This window comes from Vulpes lagopus, chromosome 3, assembly GCF_018345385.1.
Source record: "Vulpes lagopus strain Blue_001 chromosome 3, ASM1834538v1, whole genome shotgun sequence".
Classification (NCBI taxonomy): domain Eukaryota; kingdom Metazoa; phylum Chordata; class Mammalia; order Carnivora; family Canidae; genus Vulpes; species Vulpes lagopus.
The window spans coordinates 84,074,912-84,094,512 of NC_054826.1; the positions used below are offsets into that span (position 1 = coordinate 84,074,912).

The following is a 19,601-nucleotide window of genomic DNA, read 5'->3' on the forward strand; positions in this document are numbered from 1 at the left end:
AAATTCTAACCTGCTTTCTAGGTAAAGTAGTGAATATAGGTATATCAAGAACAGTAACTTACTTTTTTTTTTTTTTTTTTGAGTAACTTACTTTTTATAAGCACATTTAACATTGTATCCTGCAGCTGAATTTAAGACAGGGATTCCAAGATCTTGGTAGACTTGTTTCCAAACAGCTCCACTTTCAATCTAACAGACAAAGTAAAATGAAAACTCCCAAGTTAAAAGGTGGACCTATAATAAAATTTGATTAATGTAGCATATATATGTTTATGTATGTTAGTTCTGGTCTCAAAGGAATAAAAAAAACCAACTAGCTTAATAAATTCTAAATAAAAAATTTGGTTTACAATATTTTATAGTAACTTTTAATCTCAAAATTATAAATGTTGAAGTATTAGGCCATTTGATTTTTAAATTAACCCTAGCAAGTACAAAAGAAAATATTCAGATTTCTAAATCAAAACTTGTAATGAAGAGATATAGATAAAATTCTTTAAGTAGTATATTAGCTCCCATAAAACCTATAAGCTTAATAAATCAAAGCAGTTCTACAGAATACATTTCCCCCCCAGAATAATCATAACTGGATGGGCACCATACATGGCCACCATCATGGCAGCCTTAAGATAATTTCTTCAGTTCAATGAAGATTTCTCTGCAGGTTTCTATATATACACATATGTGTAGGCACATGTATGTGTGTGCATGTGTGTGTATGTTTCAGATACAAAGGAAGAGATTAAGGATATAATAAAGACTATTAACTCTTAAAGACCTTACAGTCTAGTGGAAAAGGAACATAGGAAGAACTTCTACCAATACTCAAACATAGGTGGTTTATGAAAGTATGGCATACTTCACAGTAAATCAGAAAGCTCATTTGAAAAAAAACTTTAATAAATTTATTTGGTTTGAGGAAAATGTTTCTAACTTATGCTTTACATTTTCTTTTCCTTCTAAAGTTTTTATTAGTGTACAATTTTAGGGAATTTTTAGATGAGAAAACATGTACAAAAAATGTTTCATTTCTAACTGTAATACTTACATTATCAAATCCTCCAAGTTTGTGTACAAGTCTGAATAATTTAAAGAGATTCAAATTTCGATATCCAAGTACAGGCCGTTTGTTAATAGGCGTGCCTATAAAAGAAAATACAAAATATAATCATGCTACATTTTTAATTTAAAATTACAGAAGATTCAGATATCACCATTAAATATATATGGTGCAAAGTGTGTGTATATAAAAGAAAACAAGTCCCTTGTTAATCAAAAACATGATGTCTACTACTTAAGCCCATTTTTTATTTTTTTATTTTTTAAGATTTTATTTATTTACTCATGAGAGACACCCACAGAGAGGCAGAGACATAGACAGAGGGAGAAGCAGGCTCCATGCAGGGAGCCTGATCTGGGACTCGATTCCAGGACTCCAGGATCACGCCCTGAGCTAAAGGCAGATGCTTACCGCTGAGCCACCCAGGCGTCCCAAGCCCATTTCATTTAAATACATTTCTCATACCAGATTTCTGAAACCTTATATTATTTTCATTCTATTTTCATTTCCCTTATGAGCAAAAGAATAAATAGCTGATAAACAAAATACCAACAACAAAAAACTTTTTTTTAAGATTTTATTTTTATTTATTTGACAGAGAGAAAGAGAACACAAGCAAAGGGACTGGAAGAAGCAGCAGACTCCCTCCTGAGCAGGGAGCCCTATGTGGGGGTTCCCTGGGATCATGACCTGAGACAAAGGCAGACAGATGCTTAACCGACTGAGCCACCCAGGTATCCCAAAACAAAATTTTTTTTAAATCAAGGAAACAAAGTGTGGTAGAACTGAAGAAAGTGCTGAGATAATTGATAGGCAACTGCTTCACAAAGAATTATTTTCATGATACTTTCTTTGTATGCTATTAATTTGCTACTAGTCTAAACAATGATTCCAAGGTAAGCTATATAGTTTTGTTTCTCTCTATAGATATTTACTTGTTTATTTGTTAGAGAGAGAGAGAGAGAATTCCAAGCACACTCCCTGCTGAGCATGGAGCCTAACACAGGGCTTGATCTCATGACCCATGAGATCATGACCTGAGTTAAAACTAAGAGTGCGACACTCAATCAACTGAGCCACCCAGGCTCCCCTAGTTTTGTTTCTTTCTAATGTGGAACATTTCTACGTTAGAAAGTGGTAGAGGAAATAATGGAATGGAGATATAACTGTAGCTTTTCAAAACAACTGTCGCTTTTTCAAAACAACCTATGACTGACATAGTCATATTTTACCACTTTTTCTAATATCAGCTTTTATTGATTTTATGTTTTTATTTATCTTATATAAAAGCCTAAGAAATCCACCCACACACCTAAACCACCTTCTTAGGCCAAGCCTCTTTTCACACAAAGAAATAATACAGAAAGCAAAGACATTTCATATCAAACAATAAAAAGATACCTACATTACCACTATCATAAATAAGTAGCCACTATCACTTACTAAAGCAAAAGACACAGAGCCAGCTTCTACTTACCAGCAATACAAATGAGGATTTAAAAAATGTTAATTGCCATCCCCCCCAAAAATGAATTCCCTGAGTAGTGACACTTCCAAGTAAGATTCATTTTGTCCCCCTCAAGCTAGAAAGTTTTCTGCCTTTCCCTATTCTCTTTCTAGTATCTTCCCAGGAAAGGAGACATGATACTCTGAATAGCAGATAAGCAACAGAGTAACAGGGCCATAGGTACTATAGTGCCAGGTTACTAGGGTAAGTTAAAGGTTAGCACCCATTCTTCTTTCCTTCAATTCTTACATTTCTTTAACAACATTAGGCAGATTCAAAGAACTAAGCCAAGGCTTACTTGAGAGTCTATCAGCTTTCTCTACATCTAACTTTCTTTGAATGGTTTAATTCTCTGCTTAGTTCTGTGTGGCTAGGTCATAAGAAGGCTTATGGCCCATCTCTCCCCTCCCCCACTCTCTGTCTCACTCACATGTATACATACACAAAACACACACACACACACACACACACACACACACACACACACCCTAGGTTCATCAAACAGTGATTCTGGAGAGGGAAGCTTTTTATTGGAAGCACCTATGTGGGTGCAAATAAATTGGTAATATGATTCCCATTCGGCTCCCACTCCCTAGTATTAACAGTTCTCTGGGGACCCATGGATAGGTAGCCAGATAAGCAGAAGTGAATACAGGCCACATGGATCCATGGCCATAATATCCATCAAAATACTGCCAAAGCCCTCATTCCATTCACTATAGGACAGGCACTATGGTAGGTGCTGGTGACTCTGGCAATCAATAAGAGAGCCATGATTACTAGTGACACGAAGCTTGACAGAATTCTTAAAGTATTCATGATCTATGTGATACATTACAACATCAATCATGAATTAAAAAAAAAACTCACCTCTATCCTCCATAAATTTGTATAACTGCTGAAGAAAGTTCTCCCTTTCTTCTGGAAATGGTTCTATTTCTTCCTAATTTTAGTCATAGAAGAAGAGAATATTATTTTCCTCAATGAAGCATTTTAGTAATATAAGATTTCCTACCAACAGTAGAGACTAATATTCACTAAAATATTTCAGAGGCTTTTTACCAAGTAAAAATTATTTCTCAACACTAAGCTTCAAAATCAAGCAAGTCTAGACATTTTTATGCTTTCCAAAGGAATATGCCCTAAAAGGTATCTCAGTAGTGGCAATCCCAAATGTAAATTCTCATACAAAAAATGAGACTAGCAAGATGATTCATGAGCTTTTTACTGTATCAGATATCTATTCTTTAAATCAGGGCCACAGGCTCAAGAAGACCTACTCTTACTTATAGTATATTGGGTCAGGGTTTAACATCAAAACGGACTTTCTTGTTGCTCCTCCAGAATTATACAAGTGTGGGTCCCATTAGCTGTAACTACAAGTATCCTTCATTATGTACAGCCCCACTGTATAGCACTTCAAGCTTATAAAAATCAGTAAAGTGGGGAACAAACTTGATCTACAATACCTGAAGATTCAGACTTAGGGAAATCTTCAAGTAATAAAATAGTTCCCCGATTTATCAATTACAAGGGAGGGACTAGCTTCTTGCTGCTGTGGCCAGGGGCTGTGGCAGTAGGGAGCTGGTCCTGAAGCGACCTGCAAGGAGCAGGGTAGTTGGTGAGATGGAGGAACTCATCAATTCAGTGACTATCATCCATTCAACAAACCACTTAATGAGCACCAGTAAGTGTAGGCACTATGCTAGGTGCTGAGTCAAATAAAAGAAAAATAAGCAATGGAGCCTGCCATTAGAGAACATGATTAGGAGTAACTGCAGAGAAAGTGATTAAAATTTACACCTAGGCCTTAACAGTTACTCTGGCTGAAACAAATGTATCCTTGATGGTAAAACTTAAGAGCATACTTTTCAACTGATAGTCTAAATAAACCTATCATTTTAATTTTAAAAATCATGTGTCTAATGCCATTCTTTTGACATTCTTTGCCCCTTTATTTTAAAATCTAGCAGAGCAAAGGAAGGCAAGTTAAAAACCAGAAACAAAATTGATGTTGATAAACGTTTAGATCTGCTGGCTGAGCAGAGAAAAATAAATTACAATTATTAATTTGTTTACCAAAAAAATCTGCACTTAATTTAAACATGGTCAATTTAAACATGGTCCACAGAAGCTGGGTTAGATATAAATCTAAGGAAACCTACTTTCTAGATATTATCTTAAATGCCTCCTGATATATTTGACTTTCATGAACTTCCAAATGTATTCCTGTCGCAAAAATATTTCAGTGAAATTTGTATTTAACTTAAGAAAATGTTTAAACCGGAAATCAGATTTGCTTTATAAAACACAAATCTAAGCAACAAAAATTTTAGTAACTAATATTTATTGATCATCATTTATTTACATGTTACACATTAGGACAGACAATCTGTCAAATAACACAGGGTTCTTTACCCTTACAGAGCTGATAGGGTAGAAAACTGACAAGAGTGTTTGTGTGTGTGTTGTGTGCATAAATTACAAAAACATGCACAAGGAACAGTATTAGGTTAGCCTAGCAAGTGGAGTGACTGAGTTTCTTCAGGTGAGGTAGGTGATGCTTCACAGGTTTCCCTTTTCAGAGGTGACATGTTAGTAGGGTTTTGAAAATTGAACAGGAGTTTGCCAGGTTAAGCGGGGGAGAAAAGGAAGGGCACTGTAGGCAGAGGTACTGGTATGTGTACAGGTTGAGCAGAAACAAGGTATGTAATGTAATATTGCTACAGCATCAAGTTCAAAGTGGCAGGGTATACCAAGAGAAAGGATAAAAAGGTGGGGCCAGACTGTAAAGAAGGTTCTTTAAGTGAAGCTTGACTTTGAGGGTGATAAGCTATTGGGGAGGTTTTAAGCAAAGGACTGCTTGTTCATTTTTGAATTTTAAACAGCAGTGGGAAAGGCTGAAGCTAAGAAACTTTTACACTACACACTGTCATCATAGATCACTGTCATAAAACATAAATTCTAAAACAATCCTATTTCATCAATAGTTGCTTATTACACTTAAAAGGCAGAATTCAACAACTTACCTAAAATATTACATATTGACATTAACTTATTTAGTTTCCTGAAATCATTCAATCCAATTCACTTGATGGTCAAATATACAGCCTTCATCATTTGCACCATTCATCAATAACTTTTAGGAAGTCATTCAACAAACCATAAAGAGTACAATGGTGCAATGTCACTAGTAGTATCATGGACACCTTTTGTTAGTACTTATCAATGCTAGACCTAAAGTACCAGATACAGTAAAATCTAAAATTTTATCTCCTTGAGCCACATGAATTCATAGATGCTTTATTTATGATCTGATTAGAACTACCCACCCATTTGTGTTATATATAATTAAAGATTCTCTGAATCTAAGATCTTTTATACTCCTTTTTTGCTAATCATTCTTTTAATACTACTAGATGGAAAATATATTTTATACTTCTATAGGTAATTCAATAAAATGTGCAGATGAAAACACTGTAGGGGGTGATGGCTGGTCACATGATGACCAAAAGCATCTGAAAGCAGTGTTTTGTTCTGTTAGGTGGGTATTTCCCTTATTATCTGGTAAACCAAAAGCACAACAAGATTAAGAAACATTTTTGAGGTTGCTGAAATAACTATACTTAATATTTTTAATTTCACAAGACCATATTTCTATTTTAGGTAAGCAAGAAAACTACATGGTTATAATGGACAACACAAGCACATTTTTATTATGAAATATTTCTAACACTAAAAATACTGAAGTGATTGATGACTTTGGGCTAGATTCTAACTCACAGAGGAAGCCCAACTGTTAGCCTGAATTTTAAAAGATATCAACTATTTGTCCTTACCTCTTCTTCACTGCTATTATCCTCCTTTTCTTTTTCATCATCTTCCTCCTCCTCTTCTTCCTCTGCCTCGCTGCTAGAGCTATCTTCCTTCAGTTCAGTCTTCCAGTTAGCAGGAATAGTTCTACTTTTGTGAAATTCAAGGGCCTGATCAAAGGCTGAAGAGAGGACCATTAACTATGAGAACTGGAGAAATTAAGACAACTGATTTGTCTAGTAACATTAAACAAGATAAAAAAATTTAAAACTGCTGTACTAATATTACTGAGATTTACCATGTGTTTGCTGTGTGCCAGGTACTGTACACTGTAGCAACTCAATTAAAACCTAGCAGTCCTAAGCATCAGGTACCCAATTTATAGATGACAAACTGCTACAATAGGAAAGTGACTTAGGTTCAAACAAATACAAAGGAAAAGAGTAGTTTTCTTCTTTTAAACAGAAATTAAACCTGCCTAGCAAAACAACTTTAGGACAGGTAAATTTCTGATCTTTTATCCAACAAATCGCTATTAAACAGCATTATATACCAAGCACAGAGCCAATGTAATGAACTTACAATAGCTGAAAATATACTATAAATACGTTATCTTCATTCCTACTAAAAACTGAATTAATATTATATTAATGATTAGCTTAAACTAAAATTAGCAAGACACAGGTATTTTCGTTTTACTATACATGGAAATAAACTCTAAGCAATAAATTCTTAGTGATTTTTAACCAGTCTATATAGCACACTATTAGAATTGATGAGCTTGGGCAATAAGAAAATAAAGTTGTCTACAATGCCAAAAACCAAGTAAGAAATCAATTATGGTATATTCCTCAGTAAAATATAACTATTGCTAATGCCAAATCAAAATTACTTTTGATTCCTGGTTCTACCATCCTCAGAACTAGTATTCTATTTAGTAGGCAAAAGCAAGGCTATAGTAATTGGTAATGATCTAGTTCTTTCCCTCTTAAGATTGCTGCCCCTGAAAAGCAACCTTAAAATAGCAAAAGACACACAGGTTTACAAAAGCGTAATTCACAGAATCAAACAGAATGTCAAAGACAGAACTTTAAAAAAACGTATTTTTTAAAGAGCAAAAGAAAGTTTGATCTTCATAAACACTTCAGCAGTTTTAAATTAACCATAAATTATTTCAAGATTATCCTTACCTTGTTTTAATATAGCATCAGGCTTTGGTGTAGTGTCACTAGTAATTTCATGGACATCCTTTCTGGGCACTGAAGTACTACATTATTTTTTTTTATTTTAAAGGGGAAAAAAAGCCACAAAACACAACAGAGATTAAGAGTCCAATTACACACCATAGAATGATTTGAAAATATGGAAACATTTACAATGAAGGTGACTACACAGTGTTGCAATTCCCAAATAAAATGCTAGGCAGGATGTTAAAATATGCAATCATCTAAGAATGACTCCACCTTGAGTGACGTTTTTTTACAAACAAGGTATTCTCAAATGTCAGAGTCCCTGGCTAAATGCAAAAATGAAAATATCAATTCTGCAATCCAAAAGAATAATAAATGAAAATATTTGGATAGCAGGATCAATCCAATAAAAAAAAAGTCAAATAGTAAGAATTTGCCATTGTCTTAAGATAATCACAAGAAATTACTAAATTTAAGATTAGAAGAAAATGTCCTTGTTTATAACATAAATGTTCTTTTAATAATTGTTTTTAAACTGGATTCTAGCCTTGCAAACAACTTCTAATATATAATTTAAGGTCTTTCATGGAACTCCCCAACCATATATATATATATATATATATATATATATATATATATATATATACACATATATACATATATACATATATGTATATATGTATACATACATACAACTGTCAAAACATGTTAAGATAGTGTATATACACAATTGTCAAAACATGTTAAAATAGTGTATGTGATATATATATATATACACCTCACAACTGTCAAAACATGTTGACAGTGTATGTCATATACATATTATTGTATATAATATAAGCAATATATATATATATATAGTCCTATTTTACAATAATGAATCATTGTTCTGCATCATTCAGATCTTCTGCATTTGGCTTATATCAATCAATCTACAAAAGCCTGAAAACAATTCCAAGTACATTTTTAAGACAATCTATGTTTTAACTTTTTATTTTAAAAATTTCTAATACATATAATAGGAGAAAGACTAGGGCAATGAACCACCACAAATCCATCACCCAACTACAATAATCATGAACTCATAGTCACCATTTCATTTATATCCCTACCTACTTTCTCCCACACCTCATGGATTATTTTGAAGCAAATCCTAGATATTATGATATACTTCATTATGAAGCTTTAAAACTCTTTCTAAAAATCATAACCAATATCATTACCAAACATTTAAAAATTAGTAATTTAATATCATTGATCAGTATTCAATCTCAGTGTTCAAATTTCTGATTAACTCAGTTTTATTAAAGTAGATTTCACAGATTGCTTTTAAAAATTACTTTTCAGAACCTGAAAACCCCAAAACCAATCTTAAAATGTAATGATCTTTTTAAAGTATAGATACAGAGTAAAGTATAAAATATATGACTTTTCTAATTGCACAATTCTTGAAAAAAAACAACCACAGCAATTCATAACTCAGTTCCAAAAAAGTTCTATATGAAAAATCACTTGAATACTTAATATACATTTATAGTAACCCATTTTAACCCTCAGACTACTGGAGAAGTCGAATGTTATACAATAGGTATCAGTATAACCATGAGACAAAACTAAACATATCAGAGCCCAATTAAATATTCCAGAACAATAAACATAGAAAACAAGTATTAGATATGGTAGATACACCTAAATTCGCCTCAACAAATCACCAGCTACTATGCAGGCAAATACTGAAAAATTAGGTTAATGGTGGGAGTCTAGAAACTCTGGGAATTTAGAAAAAAAAAATGAACAAGGAAAACACACTATAACCCCATTTAAATGATCATGTGAAAAATTATTATACTTTGAAACATTTTGTATAGTGAAAAATAAAAGCATAAGTCATTAGAAATAACTAATTTATCATTTACCATACTAACTTGGAAAAATAACATGTTTTTCATCCCTAGCAAATTATACTTACAATTTGCCATCTTTGAAAGATCGTACAAGAATATTGTCTTTTTTCACAGCAATTTCATCACTACAATCAGGACAAACCACCTTTAAAAAAAGTGTAAAACTATTATAACTAAAAAAAAAAGCATATTTACAGATAGTTACGTATATATCAACTACTTAAATCCTTCCAAAAAAGTTTCAGCTTAAAGAAATAATTTTAGTTTGCAGGGTAAACAGGTAAACACATGTGGGAATACACACAAGTAATTTTAAATTTACATCCTCTATCTTTCCAGCTCTCTGAATTCCCCACACTGATTTTGGCACAGGCTTGTGTTGAAAACAGAAGCGGGGGGATCCCTGGGTGGCTCAGCAGTTTGGCGCCTGCCTTTGGCCCAGGGCGTGATCCTGGAGACCCGAGATCAAGTCCCACATCGGGCTCCCTGCATGGAGCCTGCTTCTCCCTCTGCCTGTGTCTCTGCCTCTGTGTGTCTTTCATGAATAAATAAAATCTTAATAAAAAAAAAATGAAAACAGAAGCGGGGCCATGCCTAGGCTGATGCTGTGGACCAAGTTCTAGTCAGAAATAGAAAGCCTATATGAAATTGGGAGGCTGGGGTGGAAACAGAGGTAAAGCCCAAGCCTTAACAGAGGGTATGCAGTATGGCTAGGAGAATAGCAGGAACCAAAATGGGAGCCAGTATCAGAACCAACATCAGAGTAGCTCGATCTTAAAAGATAAAGATGAGGTTCTACTTATTATTTATATTTAAATACATATGTAAGCACAAAATTTTCTTCATAATACTACCCACTCTAAAAAGTAAACACTGGGACGCCTGGGTGGCTCAGCGGTTAAGATCTGACTTCAGCTCAGGATATGATCCTGGAGTCCCGGGATCAAGTCCTACATCGGGCTCCCTACATGGAGCCTGCTTCTCCCTCTGCCTGTGTCTCTGCTTCTCTGTGTCTCTCATGAAGAAATAAATAAAATCTTAAAAAAAAAAAAAAAAAAAAGCAAACATTGTAGGGGTGCCTGGGTGGCTCAGTCAGTTAAGTATCGCCTTTGGCTCAGGTCATGTTCCCAGGGTCCTGGGATTGAACCCCTTATCAGGCTTCATGCTCAGCAGCAAGTCTGTTTCTCCCTCTTCTTCTGTGATCTCTCTTGCTTTCACTCACTCTCAAATCTTTAAGAGAAAAAAAAAAAATCTTAAAAAAAAAAAAGTAAACATCTTAAAGAAGACACCTGTCTGGAGGCTATATATGATTGATCACTACCAAGAGAGGACTCATGTAACTGGAGTCGCCTCAGCTACTTTTTAAAGTGAAGTTAGCAGCCAAGTTTATTTGTGAAACAAGGAAATAAAGGCTTACTTCTCTAAAAAAAATAAAAATAAAAAATAAAGTGAAGTTAAGCAGGCCTTCCCAAAGGCTGATAAAGATGTCTATAAATTTTCAGTATTTTAACTCCAAGATAGCCCACTGTGTATACTAAGAACAAGTTAACAATATAGTTATATGCTTACATGAAAAATGAGCTAAGTATGTATATAACAGGTTTGTTTTAAGGATGTGCTCATTAGCTCTGAAAAGTGAATGACACAATGGGACCTAAAGGCATGTGCTCTCGGGATCCCTGGGTGGCGCAGCGGTTTAGCGCCTGCCTTTGGCACAGGGCGTGATCCTGGAGACCGGGATCGAATCCCACATCGGGCTCCCGGTGCATGGAGCCTGCTTCTCCCTCTGCCTGTGTCTCTGCCTCTCTCTCTGTGTGTGTGGCTATCATAAATAAATAAAAATTAAAAAAAAATAAAGTAAAGATGCTGATAAATAGACTTAAAAAAAAAAGGCATGTGCTCTCATCACAGGTCAGGAAGAGGCTAGAAATAGGTTAAGGTCTAATTCAGTCTTTTTTTTTTTTTTTTTTAAATTCAGTCTTTAAGAAGTTAGTTAACATTTTCCATAACTGCAACTGCATTTCACTAGGCATTCTTTAAATTCTGACGGCCTTCTGAATGAATTCATTGATGAAAGTCTTTTATATGTTATTAACATCCAGGGAAACTTCCCTGTCATTTCAAAAAAGTCCTGAAGTCAGTTATTAGCATTTGTTCATGTACTCATCTCGTCACTCTACAGATACTGGACTACCACATCAAGGTACTGTACTAAATAAATGCCAGAGAACAAGAGATCAAGGCAGTGACTGCTCCTCCCCACATGCTCCACCCATGTAGTCAGGAAGAAGACAAGTGCTGAACAAGTAAACACACATGTGTGTAACTGCTATTGTGTCAAGTCCTTATTTAGATAGTCAGGAACGCTTTCTTAAAAGACACAACATTTAAGCCCAGCTTTCAAGACTGAGTAGGAATTGGCTTGACAAAGGATGTATATGTGTGCATGTGTGTGTAGTATAAGGGATACAGAGACAGCAAGCACTGGAACCAGTCCCTGGAGCAAAAGACAGTCAAGTGTGGCTGACTTTCTGCCTAGACTGATTAAGAGAGTTAAGAAGGGTTCAGATTTCCCAGTCTTTTAGGCCATGTTAGTTCTTTGGATAAAATCTAAAATCTTTAGGGTAAGGCTCTGAAGGATAATGTTATAACAGATTTGCCTTTTAAAAATTACTTTGAAAAAAAAAATTACTTTGAAAAATTAAAAAAAAATAAAAATTGCTTTGGGAGCACCTGGCTGGCTCAGCCAGAAGAGCATACAACCCTTGACCTCAGACTTTTGAATTCAATCCCTACATAGGGTGTAGAGATTAAATAAATAAAACTTAAAAAAAAAAAAAAGAATAAAATAAAAACTACTCTGTTATACAAAGAGAAAGGTAAAAAAAAAAAAAAAAAAAAAAAAACAAAGAGAAAGGTGAGTTGAAAGTGACAAAACCACAACAATCATCCTGGTGAGAGAGGTGGTGACTCAGATGTAGAGTGGTGGCAATGGCACACTAAAGGAAAGAGATAGAGATAATTAGGGAAGTGAAGAGATGAGTGAGCAGAGGATGCTCAGGTTTCTGTCTTGTGCAAATGGTGTCATTCACTGTGAGAGGAAATCCTGGAGGAGGGCCAAGTTTGGGAAAGAAGGAGGAGAGAATACACTTAGTTTTAAACTTAGTAAGTTTTAAGATGGCTGAAGGACATCCAAATGGAGATACTAAATAGTTAAGACACCCAAGTTCAGAGCTCAGAATGGAAGTCTGAAATATAAGATGTAAACTTACGAGTCAACATCCTAAATATCAGGGGATCAATCTTGGGTCTAAACCTGTAAACAAAATCTACCTTTTTCTGTTTTCTCATGGGTTTTGCAGTCCTCCACTCTATCAGCTGAGCTATCAAAGAACTTATACTTTTTCATGGGTTTTGAAAACTACACATATGGTAGCTTTGGCCAATGCTGGTGGTGGTGGTGTGCAAGTGGCTTCACTTTCCATTCTGCCACAGGAACAATAATCCATATTTCATCCTGTTCACCCATCTATGTGATTTTCTTGGTCCCTAAGACATTTCAATTTGTTAACTCTGTAACCAATGCTATAAAAGGGCATGAGATCGCCCTAAAGAAAATACAGAGTGATATATTCTGAACCTTGCATGGTAACATTTAAAGGTTGGTTAGAGGAGAAACAGTGAAAGAAAATGAAAAGGAAGAAGACTGCATGAGTCATGGAAGCTAAGATTTTCCTTCTGTTAAAATGGGGTAAATCCACTTATTTTTCAGTCTCAATTAGAATTCAATGAGACTAGTTAGGTGAATGAGCTTCACACAGTGCCTGGCCTTGGCAGGTCCAATTCATGGGACCTACTTATAGGTCCAAGGAGTACACAACTGCTTTCTAACATAGTGATGCTACTAAACACTTGTAAAATTAACTCAATTTATAAAAATTAATCTTAAAAATTGAAACCCAAATACTATTTACGTGATTTTGTCAAGATTGTTTGATCTAGAACACAAGTTCACACTCTAGTTGACAAAAATTATTCATCACTGTCCAAAAGATCTCAATTTTGGGGGAAGATTTACATATATGAATAACTGAGATTCTTTAAATAATACTGAGACGGTCCAATGCCAATTACTAACAATTCAACATAAATCCTTAAATATTTTTCTCATCATCAAGGAAACTATTTAGAAACTATGGGTGAACTGTTGTTCAACACAGAAGTTCTAGCCTCAGCAATCAGACAACAAAAAGAAATAAAAGGCAAACAGGCAAAGAAGAAGTCAAACTCTCACTTTTCCCAGATGACATGATACTGTATATATAGAGAACCCAAATGACTCCACCCCAAAATTGCTAGAACTCATTGTCAGAAATCAGTTGCATTTCTATACACCAACAATGAGACTGAAGAAAGAGAAATTAAGGAATTGATCCAATTTACAATTGCACCAAAACCCTAAGATACCTAGTAATAAACCTAACCAAAGATGTAAAGGATCTGTACTCTATCAGTACACTTATGAAAAAAATTGAGGAAGACACAAAGAAAGGGAAAAACATTCCATGCTCATAGATTGGAATATATGAAAATGTCTATGCTACCCAGAGCAATTTACACATTCAATGCAATCCCTATCAAAAGACCATGGACTTTCTTCAGAGTTGGAACAAATAATCTGCTAAGATTTGTATGGAACCAGGAAAGATCCCAAATAGCCAGAGGGATATTGAATAAGAAAACCAAAGTTGGTGGCATCAAAATGCCTGACTTTAAGCTGTATTTCAAAGCTGGGATCCTCAGAACAATATGGTACTGGCACAAAAACACAAACATAGATCAATGGAACAGAACAGAGAACCCAGAAATGGACCCTCAACTTTATGATCAATTAATCTTGAACAAAGCAGGAAAGAATATCCAAAGGAAAAAACACAGTCTCTTCAATAAATGGTGTTGGGAAAATTGGACAGCCACATACAGAAGAATGAAACTAGACCATCTCTTACACCAGACACAAAGATAAACTCAAAATGGATGGAACATCTAAATGTGAGACAGGAATCCAACAAAATCCTAGAGGAGAACACAGGCAACAACCTTTTTTTTAAAAAAAAAAAAAAAAAAGATTTTATTCATCTATTCATGAGACACACACACAGAGAGAGAGAGAGAGAGAGAGAGAGAGAGAGAGAGAGGCTGACATAGGCAGAGGGAGAAGCAGGCTCCACGCAGGGAGCCCGATGTGGGACTTGATCCCAGGACTCCTGGATCATGCTCTGAGCTGTAGGCAGACTCTTAACCGCTGAGCCACCCAGGCGTCCCCAGGCAACAACCTTTTTGAACTTGGCCACAGCAACTTCTTGCAAGATACATCCATGAAGGCAAGGGAAACAAAGGCAATAATGAACTATTGGGGCTTTATCAAGACAAAAAGCTTCTGGACAGCAAAGGAAACAGTCAACAAAACTAAAAGACAACCTACAGAGTGGGACAAGATATTTACAAACGACATGCCAGATAAAGGGCTAGTATCCAAGCTCTATAAAGTACTTCTCAAACTCAACACCCAAAAAAAAACAATCCAGTCAAGAAATGGGCAGAATACATGAACAGACATTTCTCCAAAGACGACCTACATGTGGCCAACAAATACATGAAAAAATGCTCCACATCACTTGTTATCAGGGAAATACAAATCAAAACCATAATGAAATACTACTTTATACTGGTGAGAACGGCTAAAATTAACAAGACAGGAAACAACAAATATTGAAGACGATGTGGAGAAGGGGGAACTCTCTTGCACTACTGGTAGGATTGCAAGCTGGTGCAGCCACTCTGCAAAACAGTGTGAAGGTTCCTCAAGAAGTTAAAAATAGTGCTACCCTACAACCCACTGCACTACTGGGTCTTTACCCCAGAGATACAGATGTAGTGAAATGATGGGACACCTAGATCTCAGTGTTCACAGGAACAATATCCACAATAGCCACACTATAGAAGGAGCTGAGGTGTCTGTCAACAGATGAATGGATAAAGAAGATGTGGTGTGTGTGTGTGTGTGTGTATGTGTGTGTATACACACACAAAGGAGTATTACTCAGCCACCAAAAAGAATGAATGAATACCTACTGTTTACATCCGCGTGGATGAAACTGGAAGGTATTACGTTAAGTGAAATAAGTCAATCAATGAAAAACAATTATCATATAGTTTCACTCATATGTGGAATATAAAAAATAGTGAAAGGGACCATAAGGGAAGGGGGGGAACTTGAGTGGGGAAAAATTATAGAGGAAGACAACCATGAGAGACTCCTAACTCTGAGAAACAAACAAAAGGTTGCAGAAAGGGATGTGGGTAGGGGGACAGGGTAACTAGGTGATGAGCATTTTTTCTCTTTAAAAGATTTTATTCATTCATTCATGAGAGACACAGAGACACAGGCAGAGAGAGAAGCAGGCTCCCTGCAGAAAGCCCTTATGAGGGACCTGATCCTAGGATTCCAGGATCACAACCTGAGCTGAAGACAGATGCTCAACCACTGAGCCACCCAGGCATCCCTGAGTGATGAGCATTAAGGAGGGCATGTGATGTGTTGAGCACTGGGTGTTATATGTTGGCAAATTGAATTTAAATTAAATTAAATTTAAAAAAAAAAAACAGTGAGAGAACCTTAATATTGAATATACTAACAGTAAAAAAATATTATTTTAGGAAAAGACACACAAAACTTGTTAAAAACATTTTCTTTTTTTTTTTTAACATTTTCAAAAAGAAATTCTTACAAAGAATCTTAGTACTTTAGGAAAAAAGAAATGATCACATAATCTGACACTTAAGTTTTTTTTTGTTTTTTTTTTAAAAGATTTATTTATTTACTCATGAGAGACACACCATGAGAGAGAGGCAGAGACACAGGCAGAGGGAGAAGCAGGCTCCATGCAGGGAGCCCGACATGGGACTCGATCCCGGGACCCCAGGATCATGCCCTGGGCTGAAGGCAGGCGCCAAACCGCTAAGCCACCCGCAGATCCCCAACACTTAAGTTTTCTACTCACCATTAACCAAGTTACTTAACCTTTCCACTCCTCAGTTTCTGGATCTCTAAGTGAGGACAAACAATACCTGCCTCAGAGTCCTTGCAAACAGCATTCAATAACTATTAGGATGAATAGACGGATATATGCAGAGGTACAAAGGTATCATAAAATATTCATATTTTTTTTTCTTATTTATTCATGATAGTCAGAGAGAGAGAGAGAGAGGCAGAGACACAGGCAGAGGGAGAAGCAGGCTCAATGCACTGGGAGCCCGACGTGGGACTCGATCCCGGGTCTCTAGGATCGCGCCCTGGGCCAAAGGCAGGCGCCAAACCGCTGCGCCACCCAGGGATCCCAAAATATTCATATTTATTAAAATAAATAATTGCCCTGTTTAGTTTTAACTGTAAGATGCAATATAAGTTTTAATTGTAAAAGCTAGCATTTACTGGGCAATTATTTTGTGCAAAATACTGAACTGATAAGCATTCTGGATGAAGAATACATATCATGTTCACTGAAAAGAATGATAAATAGACATCATTTACAGATAATAGTAGTAAAAGAAAGATTCTCTTCTTCTGCAGTCTTTCGCACAATGAATTTAGGAGTTTTAAAAGTTTGCATTATGAATCTCCACCCAAAATAGAGCAGTATAATGAACTCCCACAGACCTACCCTCTAAAATTACCATAATTTTGCCCTTTTTGGATGACTTTAAGAGTTCTTGGTACTCAAAGACAATCCTGAAAGTAATCTTTGCATAAACTAAATGATGCTAAAAACACTTCCCTACTTTGCACCTATGAAAAACACTAGTAAGATTATTGTTTTCTTCATGAATTTAAATAGTTGAAAATTAAACTTTTATGCTGAAGTTACTCACCAAGGCAGGAAACCACAGTGCTTTCTTTTTATCCAAACTAACGTAATCTACACACACAACTTTTCCTAGTAGTTCATCAATCTGTTTCCTATCATCCTCATCTTCATCACTGGAGGATGAAGAAGACTCCTCCTCAGGTCTAGGGAAAGAAAAAAATATTTCCATTTATCTTCACAAAGAATGAGCATACCAACCTGATAAATACAGGTATTCTAGAAATCTTACCCACTTTCTAAAACTCACAGAATGGCAAACTTCAATTTTTAAATTGTTTTCTAAATTTCTAAAGAGTAACAAAAAGGGTTATCATTAGAAGAAAGCACATCATTCTCCTAAACATCTTTTAGATCTATTTAGTGCTACTTTAAAAGATCATGGGAGAAGAACAGAACAGAGTAACACTGGTCCCCAAATTCTCAAAAAGCTGAAGGCCTCAAACGAAACATCCCATATACTAAAATATATTTGATCCAACCCTCAAATCAAAGAAGTTCAGCAGATAGCATTTTATATTCCCAATACAAAGCTAATTTTTAGAAAGGGAAGAAAAATCTTTATTTATTGGGTGGTTAGGGTGGGGAGAGAAGAAAATCTGGTAAGAGATCACCACTGCTATCCTTAATACCAAATATACACAAATTAGGCATTGATAAAATGTACAGTACTGTTATTTTCAGAAATTCCTTCCAGTTTACATTGTATATTGGACTGATAAATTAGAAAGAAGTTTACTGTCAGCAGAAAAAGGAAGTATCGAAAACCATCTACTTGTTCTTAGACAAAAGTAAAAAGTAAAACTAAAAAGAAAAAAAAACACAAAACAAAAATTCTACTCTGAATCTGGTTCCAAGAAAGCCTACAATCAGTGTTAAAGAAAATAAAGATTCTAACAACTGAGTGTTCAAAATGCCCAGAGTAAGTGAAGACACTATGAATAGACTGCAGTGTATGTTCTTTGTATAAAATAAAATGGAACAATGGTTAGTATTGATTACCTATAGGGTTAAAAACATTTTTGAGATAGTTGACAATGACCAAGTTCACTGACAAAAAATGTAAATTGACATTATTTTAAAAGCTTGGGCATGATTTAACTATTTCGTTGACTGGGACAAATCTACTATACTCTAAACTTGTCTTGATGCCTTTCCAAAAGGCTGACAACATAAATGTCACTTCTTTATATATTTCAACATAAATATAAAAAAAGAAAAAGCTACTATAGAACATCTTAGAGTGATATAGGAAATATCACTAATTTGACTTCCATGATCAAGCGACTTAAAAATTGTCCCCTGGTAAAGACAAAGCAAATTTTCCAAATTGGCTGCTGAGAATGAGTGTACTTCAAATGGCACTTAAAGCAGTTCAAAGTAGGGACTTAGGAAGTTAGTAATAGGAGGCAGGAAAAACCAGTACACCTCCGTGTCAGCAAAACATAAAACCTTAGAAACAGGCACACAGCTTGGGAGAGTAATGACAGACCTCCCAAGTCTGAGTTCTAACTGATGAGAAGTGTTTCTCAAGGGCAATGACTTTTATCTCTTCACTTTCTAATGACTGTAGAACACAACCAAGCTTAAAACCATAATTACTGCTTTTTCAAAGCAGTCATAAAGGATTTATCTGGCCAAGATTTAATGGACACTCTTTATGTCATTATCATTAGCAAGACAGAAAGTCCCAAAACACAGATAACATATATCAAAAATCTTTAAAACACAGAGAAAACTGGACTTTATCTGCCTCACAAAGTCATCTACATCTTTATGAAAATTCTCATTTCTTTAAGATTTAACAAGTGTGAAGACTTCAGACATCAGAAAGCGGCATAGTAAAAAAAAAAAAAAGTGAAGAACAGAAAACACCTATCCACCTCATATATTAAATGTCCAAGTTCCACTCTAATACCACTGCCCAATTATAAACTAGATTTCCTGCCCATTCTCTCCTCAACTGAAGATTTTGTTCCAATACCGCTCGTTTCTCTCTCCTGTATCATTCTTTTCTGCGTCTACTACACTGAGTCCCATCAGCAAACTGCAACTTCCATTGATATGCTATTATTTATTTCACTTAAAAAAAAGAATTCCCTGACCTCACCTTCCCCACCAGCTACTGCCACCTCATTTCTCTACTCCCCTTTGCAGTCAAAGAGCCTGCAATGCTCTATTCCCTGACATCTGGAAACTCTT

The 19,601-nt window shown here is 35.4% G+C and overlaps 1 protein-coding gene across 6 annotated transcripts in view; it reads right to left on the reverse strand.

Annotated features, from left to right (window-relative positions):
• Nucleotides 1–19,601, reverse strand: part of ARID4B (AT-rich interaction domain 4B) — a 150,468-nt gene that overhangs the window by 48,487 nt on the left and 82,380 nt on the right. For all 6 annotated transcript variants that reach the window (XR_005986736.1, XM_041747982.1, XM_041747984.1 and 3 more), the window contains exons 8-14: nt 17,407–17,545; nt 9,540–9,619; nt 7,571–7,647; nt 6,407–6,561; nt 3,438–3,510; nt 1,049–1,143; nt 92–189 (exon numbers count right to left, since the gene is read on the reverse strand). Coding sequence is in view for 5 of the 6 variants with exons in the window: in XM_041747982.1 (XP_041603916.1) it covers nt 92–189; nt 1,049–1,143; nt 3,438–3,510; nt 6,407–6,561; nt 7,571–7,647; nt 9,540–9,619; nt 17,407–17,545 (717 nt within the window). In the remaining variant the exon portion in view is untranslated. The remainder of the gene's footprint in view (nt 1–91; nt 190–1,048; nt 1,144–3,437; nt 3,511–6,406; nt 6,562–7,570; nt 7,648–9,539; nt 9,620–17,406; nt 17,546–19,601) is intronic.